The 13572-nt window shown below is 42.3% G+C and overlaps 1 protein-coding gene across 1 annotated transcript in view; it reads right to left on the bottom strand.

Moving 5' to 3' along the window:
• Positions 1-832: 832 nt before the first annotated feature.
• cdh13 (cadherin 13, H-cadherin (heart)) overlaps positions 833-13572 on the bottom strand; it is a gene marked incomplete at its 3' end in the record, with an annotated part of 286073 nt that continues 273333 nt past the window's right edge. Inside the window, exons 13-14 of the mRNA XM_071514707.1 lie at positions 3398-3631; positions 833-1051 (exon numbers count right to left, since the gene is read on the bottom strand). Coding sequence (XP_071370808.1) covers positions 833-1051; positions 3398-3631 — 453 coding nt within the window. The remainder of the gene's footprint in view (positions 1052-3397; positions 3632-13572) is intronic.

Below are 13572 nucleotides of genomic sequence, written 5' to 3'. Positions count from 1 at the left end.
TTCTTCCTTTCGTACAGTCCCTTTCCCATCCCCTTCTCCCCATCCCTTTCCTCTTCGCTCCTTCCCAGTGAGTACCCACTCCTCCTTTCCTTCTCTTCTCGTCTCTCCCTCCCCACCCACACCCAAACCCTCCCGCTGAACATCGCCTGGGGCGTGCGGCGAGCCAAACTATAAACTACCACGAACAAGCCCAGACGGGAAAACAGAATCCGGGGGCCGAAAAGTTGAAAATGATTTTTCTTCTCACCAAACTAGCTGTTGGACGTCCTCCATTATGTTTGTGTTCTGGATGGAGGAGGCTGAATTATTCATGCTAGTGCTAATGGCTTAAATGAGATATTCAGAGTAAATTCAAGTTTGACTTCCTGGGGAGTGCCCAAGGCATGGTGGCAAAAAAAAACAAAAAAACACCTAACATACTTTTGCAGACAGACAGCATGCAAAACCCATACTGGCCATGTACATAAGTACATGGATGCACACTTATACATACATATCATTCATTCATATATGTACACACATGCTTGCACATGCACACCCACACTCATGTATATACATATTCTTATAGAAGTCATAATGGATTTGCATACCCAAAGGAATACATACATAATATACAAAGCACTGTGAACTGATTCCCTTTTGAAAATCACTTCAAAGTCAGTCTTTCTTTTTTTTTTTTTTTTACATTTAGTCTGTATTGATTTTACTTCAACTTGGATAAGGGTTTCTATTGGCCTCTGTGTTTTAATCCACACAATGATACCAGGAAGTAAAACAGCAACTCTAGTTGTGTGTTCAGTTGTGTGTGTGTTGTGTGTGTGATTGTACTTACAGAGTAGGGCGAGCAGGAGTGTCGCGAGCAGCACGAGAAGGCTGGCGCGGTGGGAGTGGGCGGAGCTGCAGTGCATCCTGTTCTTCTTGCAGACACACACCTGAACTTTGACCTCTGTGTTGTTGGACAAAGGGGGCACCCCTGAGTCCGTGATGAGCAACGGGAGCTGGTAGTTGGCTTTCTTCAGACTGTGCAAAAGCATGATTTGGGAGTGTGTGGCTGCGGGTGACACACAGAGGAAGAGAGGGAGGTTAACTGGTGTGTATGTACAGCAATAGCCTTTGTTGGAATCCACTATCCTGCATATACTGTCCATTTATCCTGCATGAGCACTGCACCAACAACTGCAGCCTACTGTGTCAAGTAGAACTAAATATACATATTATAACACAGAACTCAAGTAACCGGTTGCCAGCCCATTCCTGACAACTGAAAAGCAACTCAAATTGGCAGCGCTTGAATTGTGTGAGATGTGTTGTTGCATTGTGTTGCATCAGGCCTAAACATTTCTTAAGAGACACAAGAGAAAGTGCTGGAGCCAGTTCACATCATGCTGATGGGTGCCACAATCTACCAAGTTTTATTTGTCTGCCGCCGCTGTCACATCGGAAACTTGTTAACTCCAGTTTTGGTGATTTCCAGGTTTTTATTTAATTAGAAGATTTGCATAATCCATTTGGAGTGATCAAGACTCGACTGAGTGGTTCAAATAATGACATAAGGCAACAGTAAACACTTCGTCCCTCATGAGTGAAGTCCTCCTCTGGGCCAATCAGCAACCAATATATCACATTGTTTTGACCTGTAATTGTGCTTATGTACTGTTGATCAATTAAAGCATTTACCTCCCTAATTTTCAGCCATATGCATTTTGAAACCCAAAATGATAATGAGATAAAGTTGCTTAAGGTAAGAGTTTAAAGGAATACATTTGGGATGGTATAAGAAATTAACAAAAGTCAACATTCAATATTTAATTGCATATATGTATAACTATGGGGTAGAAAGGAAGATTTTGAGGCTCTGAAATAAGAAAATATAAATAACATGCTCTTTATTTTGTCTGATGGTGAAGCAAACCAAAATGGTTGAAGCAAACCAAGTAATGACATGAAAAACATGGAATTGTGGTAAAATCACGAGGTTGCACCCAAACATGCTTGATAGCTGACAACTTGTTCTAAACATGTCTGGTTACATTTCTTTATATAGTCATTTTTTTTTTTTTTTTTTGTCTAAGTTCCCAAGAATCAGTGCTACATACAGTATGTGTGAGCAGGGCATGTAAACATCAATATAACACAGAGGGATGACATTATGTATCTGTGTGTCTGAGCATAATGTAAACTTGGACTTGACACTGGACACTGTGGCACTTGACATGAAACTGGTCGTTGCATGTGGGGGCATGCAGAAAACTGAAATGCATGTGCATATTTACACATATAGACATAACCAACCCCCCTATACCCATACCCCTCCAGAAAGACACTCACACACACACACACACACACACACACACACACACACACACACACACAGAGAGAGAGCCAAGATGACCACACTGCCAGTCCATTTCACTGGGAGCGGTCTCCCTTTCTCCCGGCCCTATCTGTCTCCTCCAGCTGTGGTGATTGAGGAGTGTCTGTACCTCCCTCCCCCGCTGTCAGTCACAGCTAATACCTCTGGGCAGGTTTTAGCTCCGCTCTGTCACTCAAACACACACAGACAGCACTGGCGGTCATGCAACCCCTGAATCAATGTCTTGGTTGTCTCTCTAACCTCCTCCCTCTCTCTCTCTCTCTCCTTCCCTCCCTCCTTGTATCATTTTGCTCCTTATCCTTATCGTGTGATCTTTACCAGCCTCCGTGCGAAGACACCTCTGTTCTGCCTGTGCTCATATTATCACCGTGTGGCAGAAGTCGAGATTCTGCCAGAGAGGTGGAGAGGTGAGAGGTGGAGAAAACCAAACTCACTTTTCTAGGTGATTTGGCAATTGCTTTGGCGGTACTGCTAAAGGAAAAATCCACCCTCGGATATTCTTACGCTGTAAGATATCAGCAATTTGTGATGTTCAGTGCGTTCCAGCAGTTATTTTGTGACGAAGCCTTGTAATCTACTTTTTTGGTGCATTCACTTGCCTCGCCCTGCCTCGTCTATTTCTACTTCAGTTAGCGATTCCCAGCATTTCTCAGAATGCCTTTTGACAGCCCTCAGAGAACGTGCCTGAACTGCATTCAGTGCGTGTAGGCGGAGGGAGCAACAGCGATAGCGAGTGAGAAAAAGCCCCCTTACTCAGATCGCAACATGTCTTGTGGCTGCGTTGCATTCTGGTCTATTGAGGCTACTGTGGGTGGAGAAACTGTATCTCTACCTCTTCTTCATGTGATTGTTGAACGTCTGCGCAAAATGGTCTAGAAAGAAGCTCTTGCTCTGATGTAAACCTCATGTTTACTGTTAGATAACAGTTAGATCATTTTCTGCTATCAAACACCATTATCATGCCTATAACTGTACAAGTACAAACAGAGGGTTATGATAATGATTATGACGTTAGGTACTCACAGTTGACCCTGGTGACCTTCCATGTCTTTTCCAGTCCCGGCTGTTTGCCCAGCTCTATCTTAAACGGTCCGGCGTTGGGGTGGATGTCCCTGTCCCGCCCCCCGACTATGGCCACGTTCATGTCATGGGCGTCCTCGCACACTCGCGCTACCGACGGGAACACATAGGGGGCGTTGTCGTTGTAGTCCTCCAGGTTGATGATCAGTGTGCCAGTACCTGTGGCTGGAGGGCGGCCTGGAAACACACACACACACACACACACACACACTCACATATGTAAGGACAAAACAAAAGCATTTAGCATTATGAGCTTATTTGTACTGTAATGTCGCCCTGGATGCTCATCATTGTGTGGGTAATGTGAACAGTAATGATCTGGGCAGATGTGAAAAGAGCAATAAAGCAATGTGGCTACCGATGATCTAAAGTGAGTTCTCCTTTCAGCTTTTGTCATTCCACAGCGTCAAAATGCTTTCGACTTAAATCCCAAGACCAAAACAGAGGCGAATAAACGCCAATAAACTTCATAAGATCCATCCTGCTCTTTTCGCTCAGTTGACCTAATTTAACCCGAACAAAACAAAACCGTGTGTCATTTCAACGCCGGAAGAACATGAATCACCGCGGCTCGTGTTTTTGAGAAAGGGCCGAACGCCGTGTTTGTATGAGATTACACCTTATTGAAGGATGCTGGGTAAAAGAGCAGCTTGGCTGTTCTCTATTACTGCTCTCTGTTTCACAGCGATTAGAGGTTATTAAAAAATCCACACCACATTCAAAACAGCTCCACAGGTCAGCCGGCAATTAACACCTAAAGACAAGATCTGTAATTGGAAAAATGGTTTCCTCCACCTTTTCGAGGTAAAAATATTTGCAGACGTCTTAGGGCAAAGAGCTGAAAAAAAAGAAAACAAGTCAAGATAGATGTGCAATAAATGTCAAGTGGTTCTGAAATGAAAAGCCCAGGCGGGTTTTTTACGGTGCCGTTAGAGAAAGCTGCACCGACTGAGCGGGAAATGTTCCCACCGTGAGATGCTGATTAGGTGAAAGTAAACTTTTTAGGGCAAACATTAAAAAAACACAAACTAATGAGGCAAAATGAGTGTGATGTTTTGAAATATCATCAGGGCAGAACGAGCGCATCAGACTGCAGATAAACTTTTGAGACACGCACATAAATTCCCTGCCAGAAGACATTGGCATTGATGATGCACCCTCAGAGGTCTCGGATGAAACACTTGTATCTTCAAATACTCTTCACAGTCTTTCTGGAATCAAGTCAAGTTGTCTTATTTTCACGCTGACCGCCATGCATCTTTGGAACAGTAAAATGGTATTAGAATAGGTTTCATAACCCATACGCTGAGAAACTATTATATTTCTCATATATACAAAACATGACATGACACATCTTCACATCATCAAGTCAGTTATTTTACTTTTGCTTAAGTACGTTTTTACTGAAATATTATACTTCACTACATTTGAAATAACATCCATCACAGAGTATAGATGTTGTGGCTCCATAAGCAGCAGAAACTGGACCATTATAAACTGACAAATTGCAGAACCATTCACACTGAGTGACTTTGGAAATTGGACAATAAAGTGCACAAACAAAGCAAATTGTCTAATTAAAAGAATCTAGTTGGAACTCTATTCTCTCATCCTTTTGTAATTGCATGGAAAAGATTACATGTAACAATGCACTCTGAGCACATTTTAAATGAGCTTTTTACTTTTACTTAAGTAGATTTTTACACTAGTACTTAAAATATCATCGTAAAATATCAGCAAAGTATCAGTACTTCTACTTGAGTCGGACACTCTAGTACTCCTTCCACCACTGCTTAAAATGTAAATGATGTCTGCAACACACCAAATACATTTTGTCCACGTTCATGTTTACGCATTGGAGGATATCGCCGCTTTGATAGTTATTTCCTTCGAAACGTCTAAAGTCTGCGTATGTAAACGCCGGCCTTGAGAAACAGCCAAACCCCACGGCTCCATGACAGAACTGTCAAACACATCTGATAATGGTTCACTGAGCTTCCCGAGACCCCAAGGAAAGTTTCTGATGTCCGAGGCAAAGCCCTTCATTTGGACGTGGCCTTTTTGAGCGGAAGCGGCGTAAATCGCTGTCCATGCATGCTGAATCTTTTCCGCAGGTGTTTACATAAGCAGAGAGAGGCAATAATCTATGTGGCGATATTTTCCAACACGTAAACAACATATTCGGTATATCAAGTGGAGCGCAGACACTCCAGGGATGTGTTGTAGGTGCTGGTGCTCAAGGATAATGGCAGAAATCCAACTTCATGTGCACTCGCAATGACACACACACACACACACACACACACACACACACACACACACACACACACACACACACACACACACAAAAGGCTGCACTCCCTCCCCTCATTCCCACCCACATGCACTGCACCTCTTGTTCCCACAAGGCCAAGACCAAATCTGATACACTCTCACAGCACCAAACCAACCTTGGCCCGATAACAGAAAGTAAACAAACTGTGTGGTGTTAACAATTAGAATTTTGTCTATTTTGACACCAGTTGTTACAGTAGGCGTTCCGACACGAGATTTTAAGACACATCTACTTTACAAACAGCTGCTTGTTCAGAAAGAGAAAAGAATGATGCACTGCAGAAGTAGACGCTCCTATTTTCCCCTGCGACTGAGAGATTTCCCTGATTGAGAAGCAGAGGAACGGTTACCTGAGTGCCGGTGAGAGCGTTTATTGCATAATCGACATGATCTGTTTGTTCGCTAAGTTCTAAACCGCTTTAATTTCATTCACAGCCGTAAAAACTGTCAGCGGATTGTGATGTGAAATGTCGCCGCCGCACAGAGAGACATCGAACGCGGCTTTATATGCATAACTCCTGCTTTGACAATAGAGAAGACCTTTACTGTAGGAAAACTTGTCTTCAAAAGCAAAACAAAGGCAGAGGCTCCTAACGCCTAACGAATGATCTATTATCACGGAGACATGGGATCCGCACAGTGAGGCTGAGGCTGGCTCCCCCATTAGAGAAAAAGATGCAAATTCGAACCATTTGTAGTGGGAGAGGCAAGTCTCTGTGCTTGGCTAGCTCTAAATGAAGCGGTTTGTCTTCCTCCGGCTTCCTAACCGAACACCCCCCCCCCACACCTAATCACTCTCTCGCTCCATTCCTCTCTTTCTTCTCCCATTCCTCCTTATCTTCATTGCATCACGCTTGTGTCATCATCGGCCCGCCGCGGCGCCAATGGAGCTTGTCTGCTGGCCCCCGCTTCACACCGCTTTGTCACAAAACTTCAGATTAAACCGACCGCTGGTTTCTAAAGGAGATGGGCAATTTATGGATCTTTGCATCTGTATGTATCTACCTGCCTCTCTGTATTAGGAGAGAAAGAAAGGAGGACAGACTACAGAAGGAAGGGTTTTTAGCGGGAGCCCAACGCAGACGATGAAGATAATCATGCATTCATACTCATTCATATTGCCTGAGGCAGTTGAAAAATATTTCCTTCTCTACACTTCACTAGTTTAGTGACTTAACATCACACCGAGCCTTAAACTCCTCTTCCTCTTCTTCTTCTCTTCCCTATTTATAGCATTATATTACCACAGGGCCGTCTTGGTAGGTAGCTGCAATCAAGCGACAGCCGTAGCAAATAATTAGTGTTCAAAGTAGTAACTGCATGCCATGTCATGAGAGTACAACAATTACACAGATCCAGCCCTGTTCCCATAGACGTGCTATTATTAAGTCCCACTTTTTAATGCATGAAGTGGATGCACTAATGAATTACTGCTGCAGTATTATTCCTAACCCAAGAGTAATTATGTGTAAATTCCACCTACTTTGTTTCTTTTCAGTTGTCGGAGGCTTGTAGAAATTATTTGGCAATCACATGATTAAGAGAAACAATTCCATCTTATAATATACAGTACGGCACTCTGAGCATGTACATTATTAGGAACCCCCCTTTTAATGTCGGGCTGCACCTCCTTCTGCACAATCCTTATCTGCTCGCCTTCATTACAGTTAATCTCCCCTCAGGAGTGGCCAAGCTTTGGTTTGCAATGTACCGCTCCATTACAGCGCGCCTGCCAGTGAAGAGCAGTCTGATTTTAGAAAGAAAAAAAAAAAAATCTGTATATTCTACTCAATTCCTATCAAATTAAGAATCATCCAATTTAATCCTATTTGCATGGTAACAAGCTCAAATGACATAAATGTAGATTGAAATCCCTGTCCTGTTTTGCTCTGCAGCCCTCCCAGTGTTTTTACAGGCTGGTCTCCATTATTGAAGGATTAATTAGGGTTGAAGGGATGAAGAGAAAAAAAAAAAGTTTTGACGGTTGCGTGGAGTAACTTCTTTATCCAAGCGAAGAGTGCGTTTTGGACAAATTAGATAGTAAATGATATATTATTTTCACTAAACATTTAACAGTCAGGAGCTAAAATGAACTCTAGACGCGCGGGGATTGATTCTGATAAGTTGGTTTCAGAGCATGAATTACACTAATTAGCGGGCGAGATTAGGTTTAATTGTTTGTCTCCATCAATGTCCCACTTTAAAATTGACTATCCTCAAGAGTAGATGCAAAATCCAATTCCTCTAAGTAATAACGTAATTATATTTCAACAATAACTGCCAGAGATGGTGATGATGAAGTCCGACTGGAAACGCTTAGAGGGAACAGACTCATGTCATGATCCACAGAAAATAAGTTTTGATACTTACTCTTTTAGTATATTTTGTTTATAAGCAGTCAGTAATATACTCAAGCACAGAGTGAATGGGCTGGTAAGGAAACATGGGGATAATGTTTGCCGACGCAAATTGCCTGAACTTATACCTCATTATTGATATGAAATGATCGGCTTATTCCATGCTTCCATTTTCCCATTCCATTTTGAATCATGCTTTTGCTGGTAAATCACTTCAGCATAATCGAGGGAAAAACTAGATTCCTCGTTGCAGAAAGGATTGGGAACCCTGGGCGTATTTCATGGACAGAGCAGATGCTCCTCATATTTTCTACAAGCAGTGAACATTAGGATATTTGACGAGGCGTAGGACGCTTGCGGGATGGAGATGCGTGAACGGAGAAATTTGGCGATGACCACCTGAGTATAGCATCACCCTCAACCTCTTCCCTCATCTTCAGTGAGTCACAGCTCCGAGCTACACACACACACACACACACACACACACCTCGCCCCCGGCTGGCAGGTAGACAACCCTGCTATTCTTCTGTCTGCCCAGAGATGAGAGGAGCAAGAAGACTGATTGACTCCTGGGGCCATCGGCTAATCCACAGCTACAGGCTGTCAAAGGAGCTTTCTTTCTCTCTCTCTCTCCTCCTTGCTTTCTCTCCCTATATCTCTCTCTCTGTCTCTCCACCTCCCACCCCACAACACACACTCTTTTGCTCCCAAGACCTTTGCTTTAGGCTAATGCTCTCTTTCTGTCTGACTGTCACTCTCTTTTGTTATCGCTGTATTTTTTTTTTTTTTACCCATTGTGTGACTTTTTCTCCCGACTGTTGTGGAAGAGGAATGAAAGACGGGGTTGTGACCAGCAGCGGTTTGAAATGTACCAATTTCTGCCCCTGCACAGCATGGCGTGTATAAAATCCATAATCTATTTGCGCTTGGCCTTTCCTCTTGGGGTGGGGGTGGGGGGTGAGGGTGTGTGTGTGTGTGTGGGGGGTGTGTGTGTGTGTTAAAGTAGTGAAGTTTTATGAGAGTTGGTGAGGGCAGGAAGCACAACAAATTCAAAGGGAAAAAAAAGTACAGCCAGTTTCTTTTTTTTTGGCCTGAGAGACTGTGTGTGATTTTTGAGGAAGGTGCAAATTCTATCACTTTCTTTTACTGCGAAACGCCTCTGGCAAGCTCACTGGCCACCAGTGAGTTCAGAGGAAAGAAGGCTTGACCGGTTTCCACTTTTAGACAAGGACAGAGCTGAAACAAGACTATTTTTATCGCGCTGCATTTCTTTTTCTCATTAGAATAACCATTAAATGGCGGGACAGCTTATGTACAAACAACAGCGGCGGATGATGCCCTTGGCTAAAAATATTCAGGATTGTTATTACTATGATTATTTTCCCTCGGCCACATAAAAGCGGATGACGAAGGAAATGAAATAACAACAACCACAGGACTAGAGGAGAGGGAAGCCGGGAGCAGGGGCCGGCATGAGGAATGGCTCATTGGAAAATGTCACAATACATCACGCTGCAGCTAAACAGTCAAGGACACTAATTCACAGGTGGAATACAACAAGGTAATAGAGGAGCGTGAGGAAAGATAAATGAAGGCTGAAGCTGAAATGAGAAAGGGGGGAGGTGAGGGAGGGGGGGGGGGTTTGAAGGAGAGAGATTTTGGAGAAATTATGATGATGAACACACCAGAGAGACTCCGCCATGCCACGAGACTCCACTCACAGTCTCGGTCTAGTTAAAACTCTCCTCAGGTAAATACCCCCACTTATCCCCATCACTTTTCAGTGTCTCACAGGAAAGCAGGGAAAACCTACACTTCATTACGGTCGGTTCACAATAGCGTGATGCTGAGAGGTAATACACAAGCTAACGCACGCACTGCTGCGTTTTCCCATTTCTCTTCATCCGCTGTGGCACCGATGCCTGGGTCTATTCTGGTTAAAAGTCTCTGCTTAAACCCATCCATCAGTACTGTTACACAGGGCAACAAAGAGTATGCATCGCGCTGTGGTCTGCATAGGTAAGGCTGGAGGATGCTGTATGTTTCCACTCTAAGCTGCTTCTCATGGCTTTCACTATGTGTCCCACATCTAGCGAAAGAGAAATTTTACCCTAGAACAGGATTCACATGGTGATTCACATGGTTCAGTGTGTCCAACCTGGTGTGTCTCGGGGCATTCAGGGTGATTCGACAAGGACTAGAGCACATTTTCTAGTTTATACCTGTCAGCACTGGAATGACTGGAATAATGCTGATTTGACTGGTTGAGACTTTCTTTGAGTTCATGACAAAGTCCAGGGGCCAGATTCACAAAACCTTTACTTTTTGTGAATCTGTTACTTTTTCGGAACTTCTGTCTTAAGAAAAAAAGTTAAGAAAAGTTGGTATTCATCAAAAAGTTCGGATGTACTTTCTGAACTTTCTTCTTATGTTCCTTCTTAAGAAAAAAACTTGAATAGAGAATAAATGGAATTCCTGAAAGCAAAGTTCTCAGCTTTGTTCTTGACTTTGAGATAAACTCACACTTGTCTTAGGGTCAAAGAGTTGGCAAGGTAAGTCTCTATTCTTAAGTCTTTATTATTATAAATCATTTATTCTAGCAGAGGTATTCATTTTAAGTTCTGAGTGTTTAAAAAAAATATAATTTACTTTATATAGACACGTTTTTCATGCATTAGCTAGTTCTGATGCTACAGTAGTTAAACAGAAACTCCTATCTGGAGGTACTGTGGGTTATGAATAGAGAATGTCCACAAAGGCCGATAAGGCAGAGGATGGATCCTCTTGCCCTTTCTAATCACATAAAAGTGAAACAATATTGACTCCCCAGACAAGCCATCATTCATCTGGCAAATCTTCTGTCCAATGGCTGGGAGAGAAAGACAAGGAGGTCCTCCCCTCTGACATAAACATCCAGTGTTGCAAACTTCTTAAGACAAACAAATAAGAAGTTCTTAAGAACTTGGCAAGGTCTTGAGAAAATAAAGTTTCTGACGAAGATCCGAATTTTCTTTGTAAGAATTCTCCTTTATCTTAATATTTCATGAATCTGGGCCATGGAACAGTAGGAAGTATCCTAGTTAATTTAAGAAACATTTTAAGAGCAAATTTGAGAACTTTGCTACCAACAATTCCATTTATTTATCATAAAGTTTTCATGAGGAGGAAGTTAAGAAAATACTTGAGAATTATTGTGATGAATATCAACTTTTTTAACACCAGACTAAACTTATGTAAAAAAAATAGCACTTAATTTTTTTTTTTTACCTAAGAAGGTTTTGTGACTCCAAGGCTCTGTTCGAAACCGTTCCCTATTACAGAAATAGTGCACTATATAGTGTATCCGCCATTTTCTACTAGTGTCCGAATTCTCAACGGTTAATTTGATTCACTAAATAGTCCACTATAAGATACCCACAATGCACTACAAATTGTAGTGAACAGACAGTGTACCCTACAATTTCTCCTGTAAATTTCTCCTGTATACCACAATGCAATCTGATCGTGTCTTACCGAAGAAGAAGAAACAGCTAGCTAACATGTTAGCTAATAGAAACTGGTCTATTTACCGGTTGACAGCGTTAGCAAATCAACAAAAGATTAGACACCTCATTCGAGTTTCCTCCGTTTTGAACCAAGAGCAGCAACACTGCAGGAATCATCGTTACAGGTCAGCTAACTTTATCCACCAATACAGGACAGGAGGTGATATGAAAGCTTCTGCTAGTCATTAGCTCACAAGCTTGTTTACCAAACCAAAACAGCTTGCTGCCATTAGCAGACAGCACCAAAGTTGACAAAACCACACTTGCACAAGATTAGAATTTCAACAATTTATTTGTAATTTAATGCTGAAAACTTGTCAAAATCAATACGACCTGAGTCCATTTCAACCTGCTGTCATGATGCTTGGTTTATTTACGTGATGCTGGGCGCATCCCGGTGCGTCACACGAATATCCAGCGCATTTTTTTGACGCAATTATATTTACTGTAGTGTCCGAAATTTCGTTTGGTTGTTGCCCATATAGTTCACTATATGATAAACACTACATGGGGAATAGTGAGTGAGGGAATGAGTGAACCATTCCGAACGCAGCCCAAGAGTTCTGTCTCTTGATGACATCACAGATTCTAGAGCCTTCATTCTTTGGTTTCAAGCTCTGAGAGAGCGAATTGTCTGGTTCAAATACTGATTGAAGTTTTAAAGATGATCTGAACAATTTATGTCAATTCTTCTTTAGGTTGGATTTTCTCCCTCTGTCTCATCACTCATCAGTGTGTCTCTGGTCCACATGAAGTACGTTACTCCTCCTCAAGAGAAAAAATCCTGATGCTGCTCCTTGGATCGTGGATTTAATTGGTAAAATCAATAAGTGAAATAAATAAGGGATCACAGATGTCACTTCACTTCTCGATTCCCCTGGTCAGCGCATCTCACTGAAACACCAGGTGCTTCTCTCATTCTGTAAACTCAGTGTAATGCATATCTGTTTTTGTATTTCCCACTTTCTCCCCATCCATCAGGCCACTGTAAATCCCAGACCTTGTTAAAACTCCCTTCAGATAACCCGCTTCATTCTGTCCCATCACTCACCACCGCCTCCTCGGGGCTTCAGCAAACACTATCACATCACACGCCGCTAATCTGATTGGCTGATCAGCGCTGTAAATGAAACCAGCCAGAGCCAATTACAATAGGCGAAAGTCATTAAGAGAGATGACTTCGGGGAGGAAAGTGGTGCAGGGGACAGGTGCAGCACTGCTAGTCTGGCAAATTACTTTCAGAATAGAGTTTGGGTTATCAGTTGCTGGCTATTATATCAAGTGATTGGAGGAGGAGGGTATTGATATGGCTTAGAGTGGGCTTACACAGCAAGATTTTTTTTGTACTAATTAAACACCAAAATTGTCTTCCTTGGGAGATTTCTCAGATTGGGCCGCTCCCTGAGGAAAAACTCTGATGCAGGATTTTTTACCCTGATAAGCTGCTCGAAGACTAAGTCAGTTTGTTAACCGCTCACAGCGCTCAAGCTACTCACAACTTGGAACAATGGATGTGAAATGATCAAAAAGCACTTTTTATCTGTTTACCTAGTCTTACTTTCATTTTGTTGTTGTTGTCTTGTTCTTCAATCAGAGCTACAAATCTAAATTCTTTTCAAAAACAGAAATAGTTTGATGATTCTGCAAAAGTTGTCTGCAAATTCTGGATACAATTTTGGATTATAACATACTTTTCCATTAAAGCACAACCAAATCAAACAGAAAGCGAAGTCAAACAATACTGGTTTTTATTTAAGTTTCTACGGTACATAAACAGCCATTTATGAACTTGGAAGAGAAATGCACTTTCTGGTTTTCACTGTTGGCTTTCACATTGGCTGTAGCTTCACTAATGTCAGAGAGATGATGATCAGACCAGCGT

The sequence above is a fragment of the Centroberyx affinis genome, unplaced genomic scaffold, assembly GCF_046629955.1.
Source record: "Centroberyx affinis isolate AG114_WGS23_722 - 3 ecotype Tasmania unplaced genomic scaffold, CSIRO-AGI_Caff_v1 ptg009722l_1, whole genome shotgun sequence".
NCBI lineage: Eukaryota > Metazoa > Chordata > Actinopteri > Beryciformes > Berycidae > Centroberyx > Centroberyx affinis.
This window is presented reverse-complemented; position numbering and strand designations above follow the sequence as displayed.